At 43.6% G+C, this 21,378-nt stretch overlaps 1 protein-coding gene across 6 annotated transcripts in view; it reads right to left on the reverse strand.

Annotated features, from left to right (window-relative positions):
- Positions 1-287: 287 nt before the first annotated feature.
- PXK (PX domain containing serine/threonine kinase like) overlaps positions 288-21,378 on the reverse strand; it is a 72,990-nt gene continuing 51,899 nt past the window's right edge. The window contains exons 14-20 of one of the 6 annotated variants that reach the window (XM_090283920.1): positions 15,098-15,175; positions 14,022-14,108; positions 13,483-13,552; positions 10,850-10,909; positions 5,315-5,347; positions 2,768-2,800; positions 1,483-1,525 (exon numbers count right to left, since the gene is read on the reverse strand). In XM_090283920.1, coding sequence (XP_090140046.1) covers positions 5,328-5,347; positions 10,850-10,909; positions 13,483-13,552; positions 14,022-14,108; positions 15,098-15,175 — 315 coding nt within the window. In that variant the 3' untranslated portion in view covers positions 1,483-1,525; positions 2,768-2,800; positions 5,315-5,327. Of the gene's footprint in view, positions 1,526-2,767; positions 2,801-5,314; positions 5,348-10,849; positions 10,913-13,482; positions 13,553-14,021; positions 14,109-15,097; positions 15,176-21,378 lie in introns of all 6 variants that reach the window. The other 5 variants (XM_090283918.1, XM_090283919.1, XM_090283916.1 and 2 more) reach the window with 5 other exon arrangements.

The following is a 21,378-nucleotide window of genomic DNA, read 5'->3' on the forward strand; positions in this document are numbered from 1 at the left end:
AAATTAAAGCAAAATTCATGTCAGGTGTTTTCCCATTGGCAAAAACAGACTGCCTGTCTTACATTGCCCTCTTCAGAAGTTGAGATGGAAAAGACAGGTCTAACTTGGTTATAGAAGCATACAAGGGGTGCAAGGCAGGACTGTTAGCTCTTAAGAGGGAAAATGTGACATGAAAGATCAGATCAGTGGGGAGAAAACTATAGAAATACTGTGTGGATCCGGTCTTTGTTTACAAATGTTACTACAAAAAGTTCCCATTCGAAATATTTAGCCAAGCTACAGACAACTCATTTTCTTGATATGGTTTATTTTAATAAAAAATACAGCTGAACATATTTATCACAGATTACATGAAACTAGAGACAGTGACATTCTCTGCATAGTAACCAACACTGATGTGTGTGTATTTGAATTTTTAAATGGATTACTTAAAATCCTTTAAAGTGCAATTTATTTAAGGATTTAAGCAAATTAAAGGGTAAAGGATCTTTCTAATAAATGAGTAACATTTAAAGATGATGTATTGGAATAAATCTTTCAAAAATCTGAATTCTATAAATGCCACATTCGCTTGTGTTGTAACAATAATTCCCCACAAACTTAATTGCTGAGGAGGAATAAGATCCTCTAATTGGCAAGAGCATTTTCTGATGTTAAAATTTTTTTGTTCAATACATTCTAACAATAAGGAACTATATGAGTCCAGAGTAGTTGCTTTAGCAGCCCTGAGTTCTATAACCACAACAGGATTCTATTTGAAAGGACAATGAAGAACTCAGCTGCTTCTCTGACTCAGAGATAGAACTATACTTCAGGCTACAGTGTTAATGTTGAAGATGAAATTAAGGTAGCAAAAATGGGAGTTAGGAGCTAAGAAATAACCAGGAAATGCTTTAGAGAAATAAACTGAGGAATGTTTCTAGGAGCTGTTTGATGGAATAGGGAGGACTGCAACACAGGCCATTCACTGCTGTGACTGAATATTGTCATTGTTTTTGTCTTTTGTCCTTTTCCTTCAGTTGGTAGAAATACTGATTCTGATACGCTGCTTCCTCCAGAAGATGCTCATTAGAGGATGAACAACTCTTAAAATAGTAATAAAGGAGCAAAATATTCCTTAAGGCAGCAATGCGAGCCTGACTTTAATCTACTTGAAGAATATTTCCCTCTCGAAAAGCCCCTTACTGAGAACCTGCAAAATAGTATGTGTCTACTGGCTCAGCAATGAACTCATCCCGCAGAGTCCTTCAGTGGCTGGAGGTGTGCAGAAAAAAACAAACAAATCTTTTCCCTCCAAGTGTAAACACGAAGCTTTAGCCAATCTTAGGCGCACTATGATCACAGGTTTCAGCTTTCCTCAAAGTTCCTTTTTGGAAATTCTGGATGGAGCTGAGTAAGGCCCCTCTGTTCACGCCATTCACAGCCTGGGGCTGGAGCTGGGTGGGCACCTCTGTGCTTGAAGGAGGCAAGGGAGCTGCTGGTGGTGGAGGCGGAGGTGGAGGGGGTGCAGGTAATGTGGAGATCCCTGTAGAGGCAAAAGGGGACAGTCAGCATCTCCAAGCATCCGGTCTACACGCTACTCGCTCAGTCCTGCGCAGAACAGACTGGTGAGACTGCAAGTGTTTTCCCTCAGAGGGACCAAGGTGTCCAGTACTGTATGAATTTTAAAATACTGAACAAGAAAGCCAGAAGCATCAAAGGGGGATTTAAAGGTTGCTGTTTCTCCCAAATAATAGTCATGTGAGAAAAGACTGAACAAATATCACAGATCACATGAAACTATACATAGTGATATTCTCGGCCTAGATGAATGAGGCTTTTAACTCCATTCCCAAATTTTAGTAACGGTCCCCAAAAGAAAGTTCCATGAGCTACTTCAGCCAGGTCCCGGACAGTTCCATCTATTCCTGAGCTAGCAATTAAAAATAGACATCTGTATGCAGAGTTGAACATCAATTAATAATAAAGGATGAGCAGTTCTTAGCTGCTCCAACACACATATTTGAAGGGTGTGATTTAATATAAAATGACAAGTCAGTATTCTTGGCAAGGAACCAGTGCCTGCCAGGTTATGAGTTCCCCTGGGTCATCTGTCTCAAATAATCATTTCCTATTAGGATGCATTAAAGAAATATAAAAAGCTAATAACTCTTGCATTGTAAAGTAGGGGGCAAAGGGCTTTCTCTCCCTAGCAATGGTTCTCAGGGAGGAGCTCTCCTTTGGCACCCTTCTTTCCACTGGCCCAATCCAGGAACGGCATGTAATCGCACTAACCGTACATCTTTGCTGAAGCATCAGGAGACACTGAAATGCCGAGCTCTACCCTAGTGGGCAAGGAGAAGGGAAGTGGACAGGTGTCTACAACTTCCCTTAGCTTCCAGGCACACAAACATTTGGCTCTTGAATTTTATAGTTCTGAGTGAATGAATGAATGAATGGTTTTCCCATGACAAAACACTGAATACAGAAAACACCCTGCCTTAAGGAACCTGCCTGGGCAAAGAGTTAGTTGCCCCATTTCCTGTGAACCTTGCAGCTCTGATTCCACCCACATATTTCTAGCCTTAACCTCTACCCCCTTACTAAGGATACACAAGGGAGACATTCTGCTAGACAAACTGCTACTGAACTGTGGTGTTAACAGGGAAACATGCCAATCACCCCTCGTGTTTATTTGGGTGAGCGGTTCAGGATCTTTAATAAAATACTAGGTTAAGTGCATGATAGGCAATGGTTAAAAGCATGTGTTTCACAGAAAACCACTTACCTTTCTTTACATCTTAACCCAAACCTAAGGCAGCTGAAATTAAAGAATCACACAGGTACACACTCATGCTCTGCAATTTTGGAATTCTCAAATGATAATATATCAATACAAATAAACATGAAGCAGACAAATGAACAAAATGTAATTTCTATTGGTTCTACACAATAACAGCTAATGAATGAAGTTTGATTATGGTCTATGCCAAGGTGGGAGTGTGGAAAAACGTTCCTGGCTTTATATTACAGGGTTACAAAGACAAAAAGTACTTCAGACCTGAATGAGTGTTGAGGTGAGAAGAGCAGCGCATGTGATACAAGCGTTCCTCTAAGGGAGTTTCAGAGAGTGACCAGTGAAATATTAGGGGGAGGGGAGACTGCCTCTGCAGACCCTTAGAACTCCACTGCAGCACAGAGGGCCTGAAGGAGTGAGCAGGCACTAATGCCCCCCCCCCCCCCCACCCAATAACAAAAAAAGGGCAGCGGAATCTGGACTTGACATTCAGGGCCCAATGTGTACAGATGAGCATTGGTGTTTCTGGCTTCCAGCTTTGTGCTCTGAGAAGGCAGAAGAGTCCCTGCGGGTTCCAGATGAGAAGACAGGTTCTGGGCAACAACACTTGTGTCAAGACAGAAAACTGGCGATCCAGAGGCAGGTGCCCCTCCAGCCCAGGATTCTGGGAGGCTAGAATAGAAATGGGCCTCAGGGGTTGGACTTGGGTATGGGCTGCCATCTCGAACAAAACTGCTTGACCTTCACAAGAAACCAACCTTTGACTTTGGCCTCATTACCAGGAGCTCAAAATTAGAAATGCAAATTTACTATCACAGCATTTGGGAGCTGGGAGTGGTGTTCAGTAAGTAAATAGATCTTCATTTTCCAAGTAAAGGCCAAGATTGTTACCACTTTCAATGAAACTCTTTGAATATGTAGGTAGTATAGATAAATACACTGTCCCAAGTTCCACAGGGTAACCTGTGTCTGTAAAGCACATGGGAGGCTGAGAGCTGTGTGAAAGGAGAGGCTGTCATCCGGGGGCACAGAGCAAGGTCACCCTGATGTCTGCTCACAGAGAGCCAGACCAATCCCAAAGGGCCTGATGTCCCATGACGTCCACTTTTCCTCGATGGGCCTGCAACAACTAGGGCCGACCTTGATGTGTTGATTAGGACAAGGGAGCTCAGCTCACTGGCTCAGAGCACTCTAGGCGGGGAGGGGAGGACCGGGAGTCAGAAGGTCAACAGTGGAGGAGGCAAGAATACAGACTCCAGACTCCAGGACTCACAGTCTTTGATGACAGATCCATCACTTTTTTTTTTTGCTTTTTCTTTTTTGTCTTTTCTATGGTCCACAAGCTTCCTTTAAAGGTTTATCGGGACTTCAGCTACAACAAACTGGTAACAATGTGGGGAGGGAAGGAATGGTAACAAGGGCCAAACTCAGTTGGCTCTTTGGCCTGTGACAAACCTGAAAACAAGTAACAGATGCCTTAGTTCCCCCTTCCTCCAATGTGAATCAGTTCCTCCCTAACAAAAGGCTTCTGCTAGCCATTATCCCCAGACCACAGACAAAACTGGACAGCTTCCATGTTAGACTGATTACTGAGTTCACACAGCTTTGAAAAATAGTGTTCTGCAACAACCCAAAAATGAGGGATGCTCCAAAACAGCTCACCTACAATTATAACCAGGTCAGTCCTAATATCTCTAATTTCACTTTCTCTTAGAAAATCCCGAGAGCCAGCTCCTCTACCCTCCCCCAAATCCCATCCACCAAACCAAATGGAAACCTGGCAATCCAGCCGAGGCCCTGGTACAGGCCACCGATGGCTGCAACAAGAGCATAGGTTAGATTGAGGGAGGAACTCCTTGCCAGAAACATCTCCGCCAGCCTTGTAGAAAGGACATCTCAGGGTTCCCTTTCCGTGGGCCAGCACAGCAAGCTACAGGTGTCTGTAGGTCTGAGTTCATTTGTGGTTCACAGAGAGAGGTGGGAAGGCCACAGGACCACCAGGCCAAGAACAGACCTGTGGAAAGCAGTGACCCCTGGAAGCAGGCCGCACCCAGCTCTTGGGTACTGCCTTCATCTTTTGCCTCAGACAGATTAGGAGGCTGTACTCAATGTCTCAATTCAAGAATTTTTAAGGATGCTTAAAAAAGAACTATTTTTCCCTGTCATCAGTCACAAAATCCAGTAAGTTGAGGAACCAACATTTCTTCAGCAACAGGACTCTGAAAGCCTAGTTTCCAAAATTAAAATACACCAAAACGCCATACAGTTGATTTTTAGGTTTTAGAGCTGTATTTTAAAACCAAAATCAGAGTGAAAATGAAGATTTGAAGGTCAAGATGAAAATGAAATGAATGTAAATGAAGTCACTTGCGTGCTTTTTAAAGATGCTGTATTTCATTTAAAGTTCAGATAAGGAAACCGTGTCAAATCTGCTTTCCCATTTGTTCATCACTTCAGTGACTAGGTGCGCTAGGTTCCATTTCACAATCAGAAACAGAGCATCTTTAAAGTGAGAGAAATCAGTATAGCTTACTTTACCGAAAATTCACGTTCAAAATGGCGCATGCTCTACTGAAAACAGCAGAGAGAGAGAGAGAGAGAGAGAGAGAGAGAGAGAGAGAGAGAGAACACAAGTCATTATTTGAATTTTAGTGTCATTTAATCAAATAGTAAGAGACAGGAAAATATTAGTCTGAGTCACTTGCTGATTATTCTCACAGCCAAATTAGGAGATACTTAAGCACGAAATGTACTGTGACACTTTTAGAACATGACACACACACTAATCTGGTACCAAGTTGCTTTCTTCCTTACATTTTTTTTTTCTTTTTCCGATCTAGTTAGGTGCCATTTTTACTTATTTACAAACACAACATTCGCTTTGAAGACCCATGAATGTTTTACTTCCCCTAAAAAGTAGAATGGGTATTAGGAATACTCTTAGTTCTACTACTAAATGACAGTTAACAAGAGAGGAGAAAAATTAGAACTTATCACTTTTTTCCAAGCAAGTCTTCTATAGTCTAAAGTGGAGACATGTCTTTTCAAAGTTAAAAGAAGCAAGAACACAGGGTATGTCTAAGGTGGAGCTCCTGGGCAGGAGCATGTGTGGGGTCCCTCCCCTGAAGGTTGCTGGAGCTAGAGGTTGAACTGGGCAGTGACTGGCATTACCTTAGTTAAGGCTATATATAAAACCATAAAAATTTTTAAAAAGGCAAACATTTTTTCCTGTCTAGATATTCCAGGTGAAATGTGAAATATAACTTTCCCTGACAGTGAACCCAGCATCTCTACTGAACCCATCTGCCCACTGCCCAGAGAAAGTGAGGCCGGTGTGTGGGACGGGTCACGTGGTGCAGCTGGGTGGATGCTGGGGGCACTGCCCCACCCCACCCCCGCCAGCTGAGGGCTCTGGGGAGCAGCCCATACATTCAGGCTTGGGAGGGGTTGGGGAGGGTTGTGAGGGAGCAGGAGAGCAGAAACACCACACCATTCAGAGAAACACTACAGGGCATACGTGTTCATCCCAAAGACGGTGACTGCTTTGTGTCTGTGTAGGTTTAGATAAAAATCTCTATGGCTAGAGACATCGATTTTGAGCCTAAAGTGGGTTTCAGATTTTGATTTGGTACACAAATTCTGGAAATTCCAACATTCTAAATAATGCCATCTATTTTTTTGGTGCCTTGTTTATTCTTAACCCTCTGTCCTGTATTCAAGTTTTCCCTCCTCCACTCTGTGCCCCTTAGGCTCTGTTTTCCCTCCTCCAGCTTCTGTTTAGATATGAAACTTCCCTCTCTCCAGTCATTCTTACAGACTGGGTTTTCTACAAAATGTTAGTTCTCTCTCTCTTCAAAATTATTGCTTAAAATTATAAACTGCAAGCAAGGCTAGAATTCTCACGCAGGGCATTCTTAGCTTATGCTTTATAGTACTTTAGTGCTCATAAAGCTCTGTCGTATATATTAGCTACCAAGTAAAGACCAGGGTCTTTTACAAGACAGCGGCGTTAAAGAATGGAAATTACTTGTCCAAGGTCACAGCCGGCAAGTGGTGGAGCTACAAACCAGGCCTGAGGTCTCTGACTCTGCTTACAGAGTCCTTAACCGACAACCAAGTGCAGTGTTTACCGGCACAGGCCACGCAGTGCTCCCCAGAGAGCCAGTACTCAAGAAGAATCAGTGGGGTACATGCACAAAGACAGAGCTGGTTTAGTCCTGGCTCTAGCATCCCAGATCCCCTACTTGTGTGACCTTGGTCAAAGTCCCTTAACCCCACTAGAGCCTCAGTTTCTTTGTAAAATGAAGCTCTGGTAGAATCCATCCTCCTTGGATGGGGAGGTATTTATGAGGATCAAATGAAACAAAGACGATATGTCACTTAATGTTCAAAATAAGCGCTCAAAATGTGTTAAATATGATTATTAAAAGCAAGAATCTAAGGCCTCCTGCTTACTTAGCTTTCCCTAAATACTCTTTACAAACCTGTTTGAAAAAAGAAAAAAACAATAGCAAGGGCTGCCTGCTCCCAAAGGAAGGGCAGGAGGGATTATTTGTGTGTGTAAATTCAGACCTTCCAAACCACTCACCTCTATGAATTCAGAGTTGGTGACATTTACCATGAAATAAGTTAGGATAAAGAATTTTAAAGTTCTTGTAAGAGTGACTTTCCAGGGCAGGAAACATAACCTTTAGCAGAAAACAAAGTGCTAGGAATGTCCTCACTGAAAACAGTTTTAGAGAAGCCCACCCCATCTGATGGAACTGTCAGCAGACTTAGGGATGTGGTATTTCTCCCATCAAATTGGTAAGGACCTCAAGAGAAGGCCCCAGGGCAGGGAGGTACAATAAGACTTGAGGTCCCAGATCTTATACAAATGCTGGGAAGGGCTCTTGACAGTAAGACCACTTCACTTAACAACATCTGCCAGTTCTGCCTCATCCTAAAAGTAATTGCACTTAAGACTACCCTCATCTACCATAAATGTGCTTAAAATCTATTTTTTCAGGAAGAAAGGCAATGCTGTGGAAATGAACTTGCCTAGGCTGACCTGTTGCTGAGTTAACTGCCCAAAGCAGGGACCACAGAGCACACTTGATTAGAAGGAACTGTGAGACAGTCTCCTCTAACTCCTTTCGCCTTTTATAGGAGATCAGTAAGACCCAGACATGGCAAGTGACTCATTCAAGGTCTTGCAGTAACTCAATATGCGGAGGGCTTACTGTAGGCAGGCACTGTTCTAACCTCATGCTCCCTGGATCCTCTTAATAGCCAGACTAGGTAAGCACTGTTACAATCCTCATTTACAGATAGGAAGCCTGAAACAGAGAAGTTTAGTGCCTTGTCCAAAGTCCCAGAACTAGCAAGTGGTGGATCTCAAGTTTAAGTTCCAGGGCCCAATGTATAATTCCCAAGAGCTCCCAGATTGAGATGTGTTTGGGATGTCACCTTTAGCGGGAATTCTTTTTTAATACTAGACTTTGAAAATGAATAACTTTTCATTTTTTGAGAAAATTACATTTCATCATAAAGCTGAAAGACACTCTCTTTGATTTAGTTCCCAGAGAGATCATAAACTTGGCCTAGAAGTTAAGACATAAACTGGAATAAATGTGGTTCCAACAGCAAGACAGGCAGCATGCAGAGAGACAGCAAGAAAAATGAGCCCAATGAGAAGCCTGACCTCCAGTCCTGGCAGGAAGGACCCAGCTAAGCAGGGGCTGAAGAGCCAGAAGTTGCCACCCCTGGGCTGAGTCTGCTCTCACCCAGCAGAGGCCTGGGTGCAAGCAAATCCACCCACGGGACATACAGCAGCGAAAGGGCTAACACCTGACACCTTGCACAGAACAGTGCTCGAAGATGTTGCTTATTGGTAGACTAGTTTATCAGGTGGACTCTGTATTTAAGAAGGGGAACTATTGGGAGAAAAAAATAGCATGGTGGGACCCTGAAGAAAGCATTTGCTTAAATTGTATCTATCATTTTGGTGCTTCCAGAAAATGGGCACTGGAAATGTGACTCCATGCCAGCTAAGGCCTTGTCTGTTCACCTCTGTAAGTCAGGACCATGCACAGTGCCTGGCACACCGTAGGCTCTCAATAAATGCATCTTGAGTAACTGAATGAATAAACTCATTGTGAGGGCCCCAAATAGGGCCTCAAATGGTAGGCTGACAGGCAAGTGTTGCTTATCATTTTTATGATATGCATTACGATAAATGCCCAGCAGAGGTCAGAGTAGACTCTTTGGGGGCTGAGTTGATAATCTCATCAAGAAAACATTAAAGGAGATAAAGGAAAGAAGAAGCCAAAATTTGTTAGGAACATCTCATCTCTGCCAGGCATTGTGCTTGAGGCCTCACATATGTTTTCCTTCTGAATGCTTATGATTCTCCTTTAAGGCAGATACTATCAAGTTCACAGTCATGTCCCCAACTGCCCCCAAATACTTCAGACAGTTTTCCAACATGACTAATTTACAAGAGTCCCCTCTTCCTTTTCCTCTGATTCTAAAAGTTACCTCATCTAATGCAAACCTGCTATGTATGTAGCTCCCATTCAAATCACAGGTAAATTAGAGGATTAACAAAAAATATCCAAATAGATTGTGAATTTTCCAAGGCACTTAAAAATAAGAACTGGCATTAACTTCCCAGGACCACATATAATGCATGAGTAGTCTGTACTACTAAATAGACACCTCACTTATCAAAGAGGGTTTATGAAGTCTCACTATTAATTCTCTCCAATTTCCTTATTATATCTAAGTGGTGTGAAATTAATATCCTGTGTACTAGAAAATTGCTCAATATGATCTGGGTAGTAGATCTCCAAAAATTCCTGATCAGCCTAGACAGGTCACCTCTACAAAAGACAGAGAAGTCTATTTTCTGTCTGATCAATATTTGGGGCTTTTTTGTAAAAATCTGCTGACAAAGTCAGACAGGGAAAAAAACATCATCCTCATGAGCCAGGTACTTTGCTACTCAAAATAGGTTCTGTCTGCAGCACGCTCTGCAGCAGGCCCCAGCAGCCCTCCTCAGCCAGCAAGGAGAGACACATGCCAGCCAGAAATAAGTTGGTCAAACTAGTCCCCTTACATTTGCTTGTCATTTTGTTTTGTTCTGTTTTGTTTTAGGAAAGTCAGTTAGAAGCATCTGAGAGATGTCAGGCAATGATGTACTTGGTAGCTCCTGGGTGCTGCCTTAAACCTTAATGCATGTGATATTGTCAACTCATATTTCAACCCCAGGCAATGACTCTCCCTCAGACAGCTGCAGCAACTTCCAAGCACAGTGACAAGCTCTGAGTGGCAGAACCAGCTCCTCTGACACCTAGAACATTTGGTTCATTTAAGAACAAAGGAGATACTGGTACTCCAGTATTTTTATGGGACTTACGTCATGATGAGGAGATTATTAGTTCAAAACGAAAGGAGGAAAGAATAGCATTATGAGGACACACTACAGAATTAGAGATTATAAGTATTCCCCAAGATAAATTTTTCTATTTTTCAAACAGAACTCATAGTAGCTGATTTAATTCACAAAGGTGAAACAAAGGCTAATCACAGAAGAATATTCAGATGATTAAACCCATTGCAGAGCAGAACACAAAGAGCTATCAGGAAATCAGAAACTAGGGGGTTAGTTCACTCCCACAGCAAGGCCTCTCACCCACCAGTTTTTCTCTGTGATAAAACTGACACTACACACTACGACTGGGGTCCCTGAGGAGAGAGCTCGGGCAGGGCAGGGTGCGACTGTTGTGCTCACGGAGCGTGTGCCCAGATCAGCTCTGACCTGAGCAGCCCTGCATGAGGCTTTTTGGCAGACAGAGCAAGCCGGGCGCAGACGGTAGTTAGTGACCCTGAGATCAACCATTCTACTCCTGTGAAACCCGAGTTTGTAAATCTAGATCCTCAGCCTGCCCGAAGGATACTGCTGAGCTGCACTCCCACTGATTCTCTGGAGAAGGCTGTCTCCACCTAACCCTGAGAGGCTTGGGGAGTGAAAGCCCTGCTCCTCCTGCTGGTGGAGAGCCGGAGGCAGGCTATTTTGCCTCAGTCACTCACCTGCTGTAGAGGGTGGAGTCGGCGATGACGGGGATGTGAGAGGTGAGCTGGCCCCAGATCCTGCTAAGAGAAAACACGGAAACACTCTTGGGGACCTAAGGAAGACATCTGGAATTTGGCCCGAGCTGGGCCCTGCCATTGGCTTAGTGTATGGACCTCATGGTGAAAGTTGAAGAGGAACAGAATTCAGGGACTGGAACAATGACCAGAGGCTTCCACTCCAGGACAGGGTTAGGGTTAGGGTTAGGGTTAGGGTTAGGCTGCTCCCCACAGCTTGATTATTTGAAACCAACTTTGAGAAATCAACACTTATGCAATTGGCTGTGATATCTCTTCCTGACACAACCACTGTCCCTGGGTGATGAATGACAAATGACAGTGTCACAGTAGTACAGGGGACAGAGAGGAGCAGAGCAGTCCAAAGGAAATGAGTTTCCCACACAATCTACCAATAATGCTCTACGTAGAAGTTCCATTTTATCAGCAGGTACATTCAATAAGATAGGGCCATCCTAACCAGTTTGTGGATTTTTCTTAGGCCTTTTCTTACCTAAAATTCAATAAATACCCTTATTTACATTAAAATGTTGCATGTGTTTTCTGGACCTAGTCACCTTGTTATATTTCAAATACTTCCGAGTTCTCCGCTTCTCCCCAGTGCTCAGAAATCGTCAGACTATGTCCTGCTGGCCTAACACGGAGGTAGCCCAATGAGCAGAGAGGTTCCTACATAAGCCCCCTCCCCCACACAGAGGTCCTATTACGGGATTAACCACAGCTCCAGGGTGGGCTGTGATCATGCCCCTGCGAATCCACTATCTGTTCTGGTGAGGCCTCCAGCCATCCCCTCACCCACTACCCACAGCACACGTTGACATGGCATGGACACTGGGCATGAGGAGAAATGTCTAATTCAACCACCCCTTCCTCCAGTTGAATACCTTTCCACCATCAGCACTCTTCTCTCACCTCCCTCTAAATATAAGAGGCATTTTACTGGTAAAGGAGATAAAACTCAACCCCATCCTGTTTTTATAGTGCTTGGCAGTGCTAACATAGAGTTTAAGGGGGAGAAGATTGAACTGTGATTCCAGTGGAATCTGGAGACAATCCACCGCTAATTAGTTTTCCTAAACTCAGTGAGGGCACAGCAGTGACCTGGAGTCCTTGGGATCCCATCTGGCTGCAGGCAGAACTTGCCTCAGGAAGGCGGAAAACACAGTCAGGCTTTCTCTGCTTTATAAAGAGTGAGCTGCTGGACAGAATGACCAGACACGCTGGTTCGAGATATGAGTCTCAGCCTAATGACGACCATGATTGACCCTTGTCCATCCCATCAATGATGGAGAAAACAGGTCTCCAACATTCTCCAGCTCTCTCCTCTCTCAGCCTCCACATCTGTGGAGCCTGCCTCAGTCCTCACTGGGACCTCCAGGGCCTGGCCTCCCCTCCTACTCTCCCCTGAGCTCCCCCTGAGCCCTTCTCTGGCCTAGACTCTGCAGCCAGCAGTGTCAGCATGATTCCTACCCTCTCTGTGGAGTCTACAATCTCCTCCCAATTCTTCCAGCTCCCAGCTCCGCCCACACCACCTGCATTCTCTGGCTAGTCAGCCTTGTGTGCCACTACCCGTTCCTCGTGCCCCCAGCAGATGTCCTCCCTGACTTCACCGAGAAGACCCCAAGGCTGCATGAACTGTGAACGCCCTCAATTTCCTCCCTTCCTTCCGCTTTTCAACGCCTCTAACTCTTCTCCTGCCCTTGGGGCTTCTGCCTCCAGGAAGAGATAGATGGACTTCCTCCAAGGCTGAGACTGACAGCTGGGCTCTTGATGCTGAGCCCTTGGCCTTCTCTAGGCCATTCAACCCATCGTTCTCTTCTGCATCTTCAGCTTCTCACTCTGCTGGGTCCTTCTCCTACCTGAAAGTACATGCAGCTATTCCTGAACCTAAAAATACCTCCCCTTCCCCTAGCCTTCCATGGCTAAGCCAAAACTTCCTGGGTTAGAAGGAACCCTCCCCTCCTCTATGTGAAACTGTATTTCATAGATTTATAAGGCAGAACTGGAAGGTCTCAAGGGATCATTCAATCTGGCCCTCATTTCCAAAGACAGGAACATTAAGGCCCACAGCCAGCAGGGCTGGGTAAGGGGCACCCAGGAGTAGCAGCAGTGACTGCCCGCTCCGGACAGTGCTCTCTGTACCCTCCTGGCCCTTCTGAAATGATGCTTTTTGCCATTCCTACATACGATTGAGTCCTTTTCTTTAACACAGAAGTGCACATTCTCCGACCACGTGGTGACTGGAGCAGAGCTCAGGCAGGCTCCACTGAAAACAGGATGCCTTGAATTTTAAGTTGGGTTGGTTTTTGTTTTGTGGATAATGCTCATCGTTGGTTTACCGACTCCTGCCATTAGTGAAGAAGCTGGCTTACCCAATAATCTCTGAGGTCCCTTCCAGCACCTGAGTCCCATGAGCCGTGAATGCTGTCATAATTCTTCATTAGGCACAGAATTCTTTTGTTTCCTACGTTTGTTACCACACCCTGGCTACCAGTACCCAAGACCTCTTGACCAACTACAGCCTCTTGGTCCTGGTCTTTGGGTACTGGGCTCCACTACAATCTATAACCAGTTACCTGAATTATTGGAGTTGCTATATTTTGCTGAATGTTCTTCATTAATTTCAACAGCAGATCGTTTTGACTTCTTTTAAAATAAAAAGAAAGAGGGGGAAAAAAAGCAAGGAGTAAATACTATGATGCTGAAAGTTAGAATAAAAATATTTTCTAGGCATGCAGTTAAACTATCCATACACAAAGTCATATTTGGCCTCATAACTTAATACAGTGAAGAAGTCACAAGCCAAAACCAAAGGGGAAAATAAAACCAACCGCACTGATTGTTATCTCAGGCCAATCCCTCCCCCAGTTATATCAGGCCATGATCAACATAGCAAGCCAGGAAACTATATGGTCCATTTGTTTCCTGGTATTATGTAGTTCCTTTCTTAAAAGCTGCAAACCAGTCATCTGCACACAGTTTTAGCTTTCAAGGAGACACAACACAAAATCTGTCATTAACTAAATGTGCACCATTAACCGAGAACTCTCTTTACGTGGAACCTAGAACTCTCCTTAACACACAGAGAATTCAGCCAGACAGACAGTAGGCTTACCTTTCGAGCTAAAATCTTTCTCTTTTTTCTTTCTTCTTCAGATCCATGGTGAGATTGAGCTCTTGTCAGTCTTCGATGCTGGTGAATCTATAAGAGAACACAATTCACCACAAATGTGAGCATATCCTACACTAATGGAAATCTAACACGTTTTGCCAAATGAAATTATTTAGATGTTAAATATTTCCCTGCTCAGCCTGTGTGCCTCCAAGGTCACGTTTGGATGTCGGAGAGAAGAGTTTGCCCAAAGCTGAAGACCCTTCTTGTTCCCCCCAGTTCCTTCCTGCCTCTTTCTCTTACAGAGATGAGTGTGGTCCCCAGCACCTTCAGAGCACGAACCATGGGTGCCCACCATGACCCAGCCTGCCCCGATCATAAAGGATCACCACCCTTTATGGACCTGTGGTTTCCCCAGCAGGCTGAGTTCCTAAAGGGAAGGGCAATGAAGGACTCAGGTGCCTCAGAGCATTGAGCCTGGAGCCTGGTTCCAAGCAAGCATGCACAAAACGTTTGTGGAATGAACAGTCAGTTAAAAGTAAATCACCGTGAGATGTGCCTTGCACACCTTCCTCCAAAGAAGCCTTTTTTTTCCTTATTGTGAGACATTGAAAAATTAATCCCTGCCTTTTGTCATCTAGTGGTTATGGATTCAATGATGTCTTTTAACCCTGTTGCCAAATCTGTTTCCCCCAGAATACAACAAGGATGCCAGCCTGTTAAACCAAGCATGCCATTGTCCAGGGACAGTCAACCAACCTGAAGTCTACACGATCCTTCCCCATGTGGGAAGGCCACCCTCCCCTCCACACCCCTACTCTTATTAGGGATTTCAGGATCCAAGGGTAGGTGGGACGACAACCATGTCCAGCTTGAAGGAGCTAGAGGAGCACAAGACCCTTGACCATTGTCCTTCATAAGATTATAAAGGGTCTTAAGTCTGAGAGGGGGGGACTGTTAATTTTAATTGTTATAAAAAATTAATTTAAAAAAAAGAAAAAGTTAATCACCGTGAATTCCAGGCAGAGGATGGCAACACCAGAAGACCAAAGGGCAATGAGGAACTAGGAGCAATTTACCTGTTTCTGTTCTTCAATTAATCTCTTTTCTATACATTCTTTGGCAATTCTCAATGCTTCTTTTAACTTTGTGGGGATCTGAAAGAAGAGAAAGTACATAACATATTGAGGAAAATGGCTGGAGATTCTCCCAAATCCTGGTTTCAATGAAGGAACAATTGGTTATCAAGAAGGAGGGCACCTAGAATGAAATCAGTTACAAATTGTCCACTTGAATCCTGTCCAGGCCACTTTTGGTATCCCCAATACATGCAGCTCATCAGCATTTCTTATCAATAAATATATGAAATAAACATAAAAACAGATATGATGTATGTTTCAAGTATTTCACCTAATGTTCAAGGAACCCCAAATTAATCAAAACAATCCTAAAAAAAAGATAAAAATTCAAGGCCTCACACTTACTGATTTCACAACATATTACAAAGCTACAGTAATCAAAACAGTATGATAATGGCATACAGAAAGACATATAGGGCCCTGACCGGTGTGGTTCAGTTGGTTGGGTGTCGTCCCGCAAAGCAAAAAGTTGCTGGTTTGATTCCCGGTCAGGGCACATGCCTGGGTTGCAGGTTTAGTTCCTGGATGGGACATGTATGGGAGGCAACCAATTGATGTTTCTCTCCCTCTCTTTCTCCCTCCTTTCCTCTCTAAAAATAAATAAATATATATATATATTTTTTTTAAAAGAAAGACATATAGGGACTTCTGGCCAAGATGGAGGCATAGACAGACACACTACATCTCCCTCCACAAGTAAGAAGGAATACAACTACCTCAAAACTAGAAACAACCAGATTCCAGAAAATCAAACTGCACGGACGTCCAGCAAACAAAGATATAAAGAAGAAATACTCATCCAGACAGGTAGGAGGGGTGGAGCCGGGGCGGAGGGAACGCGATGTGGTGGAGGCAGTGGTGGCAGCAGCGGCGGGCCAGTTGAAAGTGCAGTCACACGTTTTAAAAAGTCAGGAGGGCCACCTGGGGAGCATTCCCATATCCTACCAGACCTAGCAGCTCACGGTCCCAGCACAGGGGAAAATCAAGCCTCATTGCTTCTGAATGTGCAGACCAGTGGGGGTTGGAGTGGAGGGAGAAACTGCAGGTGTCTCAGCAGAGTCCATTTGTTTAAAGGGCCCCCACGGTCCTAGAACACCCACAGACCCACCCACTCTGGGAACGACAGCCAGGGCAGCAGCTAAAGGGGTACCAGTCCGGTGCGGAAGTGGGAGAGGTGCCTGGAAAAGGGGTGAGTGCTGGGCAGGTGGCATTGTTCCCTCTCAGACCCCTCCCCCACATACAGCGCTACAACGTGGTAAAACAGGTCGCCCTGTACTGACAATTCCTAAGGCTCCACCCTTTACAACGTAACAGGAGCGACAACTCTACCTGGGACATGGAGGCAAACAAACACAGGAACCTGTCAGAATGAGGAGACAGAGAAGTACGGCCCAAAAGGGGAAACAGATCAAGGTTCCAGTGGGAGATCTAAGTGACAAGGAGATAGCCAACCTAACAGATGAGGAGATTGACAACCTAACAGACACAGAATTTAAAACACTGGTGATAAAGATGCTCACAGGCTTGACATATATGCTTGAGTACAGCAAATGCATAAGAGAAGAAGTGAAGGCTATGCTAAGTGAAACAAAGGAAAACCCACACAAAACCAATGGTGAAGGGAAGGAAACCGGGGTTCAAATCAATGATTTGGAACATAAAGAAGAAAAAAACAGTCAACCTGTGCAGAATGAGGAAGCAAAAATTGAAAAAAATGAGGAGAGGGACATACAGGTCCAGAAAGCATGGAGGGTCCAAGGCAAGCTGGACCCAGAGGGGACCACACCAGGATGCATCATGACTGAGATGCCAAAGGTGAAAGATAAATAGAGAGTCCCAGGGGCCGCAAGAGAGGCCGAGAGTTGCCTACAGGGGGGTGCCTATAGGACTATCAGCTGATTTCTCAGAGGGCACTTTGCAGGCAGGAAGGGACTGGCAAGCAATATTCGATGTGATGAAAGGCAACCTGCAACCTGATTATTCTATCCAGCAAAGCTATCATTAGGAATGGAAGGGCAGATGAAGTACTTCCCAGACAAGGTGAAGCTAACGGAGCTCATCATCACCAAGCCACTATTATATGAAATGTCAAAGGGACTTACTTAAGAAAAACAAGATCACAACTATGAACACTAAAATGACAACAAACTCACAACTATCAACAACTGAATCTAAAAAATAAAAACAAAATCCAACTAAGCAAACCAGAATAGGAACAGAATCATAGGTATGGGAATCATTTGGAGGGTTATCAGGTGCGAGAGGGGAAGGGGAGAAATGGGGAAATGGTGCAGGGACTAAGAAGCATAATCTCCTGGTACAAAATAGACAGGGGGAAGTTAAGAATAATATAGGAAAGGGTGAAGTCAAAGAACTTATATGCATCTTATATGCATGACCCATGGACATGAACTAAGGAGGGTGGGATTGCTGGAGGAAAGAGGGGTACTGGGCAGAGGGAAGCAAATATACTTAAAAAAAAAAAAAAAGAAAGACATATAGACCAATGGAACAGAACAGAGAGCCTATAAATAAACACTCATAAATATGGTTGAATGCTATTTGACAAGGGGGCCAAAAGCACACAATGGAGGAAGGACAGTTTCTTCAATAAATGATGCTGGGAAAATTAGATATTTACATGGAAAAGAATGAACCTCACACAAAATAAACTCAAAGCTAGACTGAAGACCTAAACCTAAGACTTAAAACTATAAAACTAGAAGAAAGAATAAGAGGAAAACTTTATGATGTTGGATTTGGCAGGGATTTCTTAGATTGGACACTGAAAGCACAGCAACAAAAGCTATAATAGACAAACAGGACCATATCACACTTAAAACTTCTGCACATCAAAGTAAACAATGAACAGAGTGAAAAGGCAACCTACAGAATGGAAGAAAAATGATTGGAAATCATATATCTGATAAGAGATTAATATCCAGAATATATAAAGAACTTCTACAACTCAACAACAAAAACATAAGGAACCAAATTTTTTAAATGGACTTATCACAAAAAATGGATTATACCATAATAAAGCTGAAAAAAAAAAAAAAAAAAAAACAGAAAATCAAAGAAAAAAATGGGCAAAGGACCTGAATATATTTCTCCAAAGAAGATACACACATGGCCAACAAGCATACGAAAAGATGATCAACAGCTCTAATCATTAGAGAAATGTAAATCAAAACCACAATGAGGTATTACCTCATACACATTAGAATGGTGACTATTGAAAAAACTGAAAATAACAAGTGTTGATGAAGATGTAGAAAAACTGGAACATTGGTGCACCAATGGTAGGAATATAAAATGGTACAGCTAGTATAGAAAATAGTGTGGAAGTTCCTCTAAAAATAGAATTAGCATATGATCCAGCAACCTTTAGGTATATATCCAAAAGGATTGCAAGCAGGATCGAAGCACACCCATGTTCACTGCAGCATTATTCACAACAGCCAAGAGGCGAGATGTCCATCAGCAAGTAAGCAGATTAACAAAATGTGGTGTATACACACAAGGGAATATTACTCAGCCTTAAAAAAGGAAATCCTGTCACATACTATAACATAGATAAAACTTAAGAATATTTACACTGAGTGAAATAAGCCAGTTGCAAAAAAGGACAAATACTGTATGATTCCACTTTATGAGATATCTAGAGTTGACAAAATCATAGAAGCAGACATTAGAACTGTGTTTGCTAAGACTGGGGGTGGGGAATTGGGCAGCTGTCAGTCGATCGGTCTAGAGGTTGAGTTTGCAAGATGAAAAAGCTCTAGAGAGCTCATTCAACACACCAATGTCTATATACTTACCATCACTGAACTGTACACTTAAAAATGGTTAAGAGAATATATTTTACATTGTTTTTCATCATGATTAAAATTTTTTAAATATATAAATCTTTTTGGAAAACACACACATTCCAGTAATTATAATACTTTGTAACTTCAGAGGGATTGTCTCTGTCAAAGACTTACTTTCTGAATTTCACAAGATCAAGCTTTTTCCTGTTGAAAGATACTCTTAATAGCCTGGTATGCTTCTGAGCCTTTCATCTCCTAATTTATTAGTTTTTTAAATGATGATGAAAGCTCAGGCCTGGAAAAGACACACAGGTCATGTGGAACTTCTTATCTCTATTATTCTTTCTTTTTTTTTTAGAGAGAGAGAGGGGAATGGAGGGAGAAAGAGAGGGAGAGAAACATCAATGTGTGCCTTTCGCATACCCCCAACTGGGGACCTGGCCTACAACCCATGTGACCTGACTGGGGATCGAACCAGTAACCCTATGTGTGGTTCACAGACAGGCACTCAATCCACTGAGCCACACCAGCCACTCTTTTAAAAATATAAACTTAAGAAAGGTTTCGAGTAGGCAATACAGTCATGTGGTTCAAAGTCAAAAGGTATAAAAGGGTACATAAACAGTAAAAAGTCTCCCACATAGTACCCCTTTGTGGAGGCAACCAAAGTTGTCAGTTTCTTGTGTATCTTTCCAGAAAGAAAATGTATATATAAGAAATTAATCGTCGGCAGCCGTTCGTCTCGAGAGACGATGGTGTAGCTTCTTAAGAGTCTATCTGCACCGCCGAGAATGGCTGCGCAGTCCGACTCGGGAGTGACACGGTATCTGTCTCCTCCCGTGTTAAATCGACATCTTGCGATGACGCTGGAGTGTCCTCTCCAGTGAAGCTGAAGCTACAGAGCCTCGAAAGACGATGGTGTAGCTTCTTAAGAGTCTATCTGCACCGACGAGAATGGCTGTGCAGTCCGACTCGGGAGTGACACGGTTATCTGTCTCCTCCCGTGTTGAATCGACATCTTGCGATGACGCTGGAGTGTCCTCTCCAGTGAAGCTGAAGCTACAGAGCCTGGGCAGGGTGATATGGAGGGTCTGCTGTTGCCCATGCAGCAGACCCCCCCTCTCTTCGCAGCTGAAGGATCCAAGGGAAAGACGGAGTCAATACAGCTTGGCTTCAGGTGCGCCGCAGGAGTTGCCGGTGTTGACTACAACGTCAAACCGCCTTAGGGACTCCGGCTCCGGATTTTCTGTCGGGGTTTACTCCCTTAGCCTTTCCCCTGAAGAGGTATGCCGCAAGGCAGCGGAGGTTTTTTGGAGTCAGAGTTTTCCTTCTCTGATGTGCCCTGACTGGAAGATCGAACCAGCGACACTTAGCTCGCAGGCCGACGCTCAATCCACTGAGCCAAACCAGCCAGGGGAAAAGAAATTAATGTTAACTTATAAAATCATATTATCTCTGTAGCATGGACTCTCTTGGCTTAGGGCAGGAGGAAGGTCTGATAATAATCCTTGGGATGGGTTTGGGGAGGACATAGCTATTTTCAAGGCTGAATACATTTTCTGAGGCAGTTCAGTAAAGAGATGAATTTAAATGTTTTTATTTCCTACTTCAGATCTAAAGGAGCTATTATTGTCAGAACTCCTCTAACTGGTGATAAGGACAGAGGAAAGCATCTGTCACCTATCTAATCTTCTGACCCCAAGTTGTTTGGGGGTACTGTCTTTTTTCCGTAAATTTAATTTCATCATAAGAGTATTACATATTCTTTGGGAATATAAAAAGGAGGAGGAGAATTACCCTTCATGCTACTACCTAAAACAACACTAATAGTGAGCACTGAGGACAGCCAGGCCCTAAATGAGGCATTCACGTGGATTATCTCAGTTGTCCAATGACAGTAGACTCTACACAGTGAGTATGCAGACCCAAAGATTAAGTACTTGCCAATAGAGTAGTAGCTCTCAAATGGGGGTGACTTTGTCCCCTCCCCTTTCTAGGGGACATCTGGCAGTTGTGAAGGCATTTTTGATAGTCACAGTGTATGGGAAGGAGGGGGAGTACTATTCACATCCAGTGGTACAGGCCAAGGATGCTGCTTAACATCCTACAATACAGAAGACAGCCCCACAAGACAAAAACTACCTGGCTAAACGTTAAATGCTGCGGCTGAGAAACCCTCCTTAGAAAATTGGCTGGTATTAAAAAAGCAAAGTAAGGCATCAACCTGGTGTTTTGGGGGTTCAAAGTCCCTGCTCTTTCCATATCACACAACACTACTTTCCAGGATACTTTCTTCCAGTCTTTCTACTAGACACAGGTGTTTTTTCACACACTGTATTTATATCCTGCTTTTTTCATCTGTTAGCCCAAATGATAATCATTCTCCATGCTACTGCAATGTCTTAATAA

This window comes from Furipterus horrens, unplaced genomic scaffold (genome assembly GCF_987537825.1).
Source record: "Furipterus horrens unplaced genomic scaffold, mFurHor1.1.pri manual_scaffold_7, whole genome shotgun sequence".
NCBI classification, from domain to species: domain Eukaryota; kingdom Metazoa; phylum Chordata; class Mammalia; order Chiroptera; family Furipteridae; genus Furipterus; species Furipterus horrens.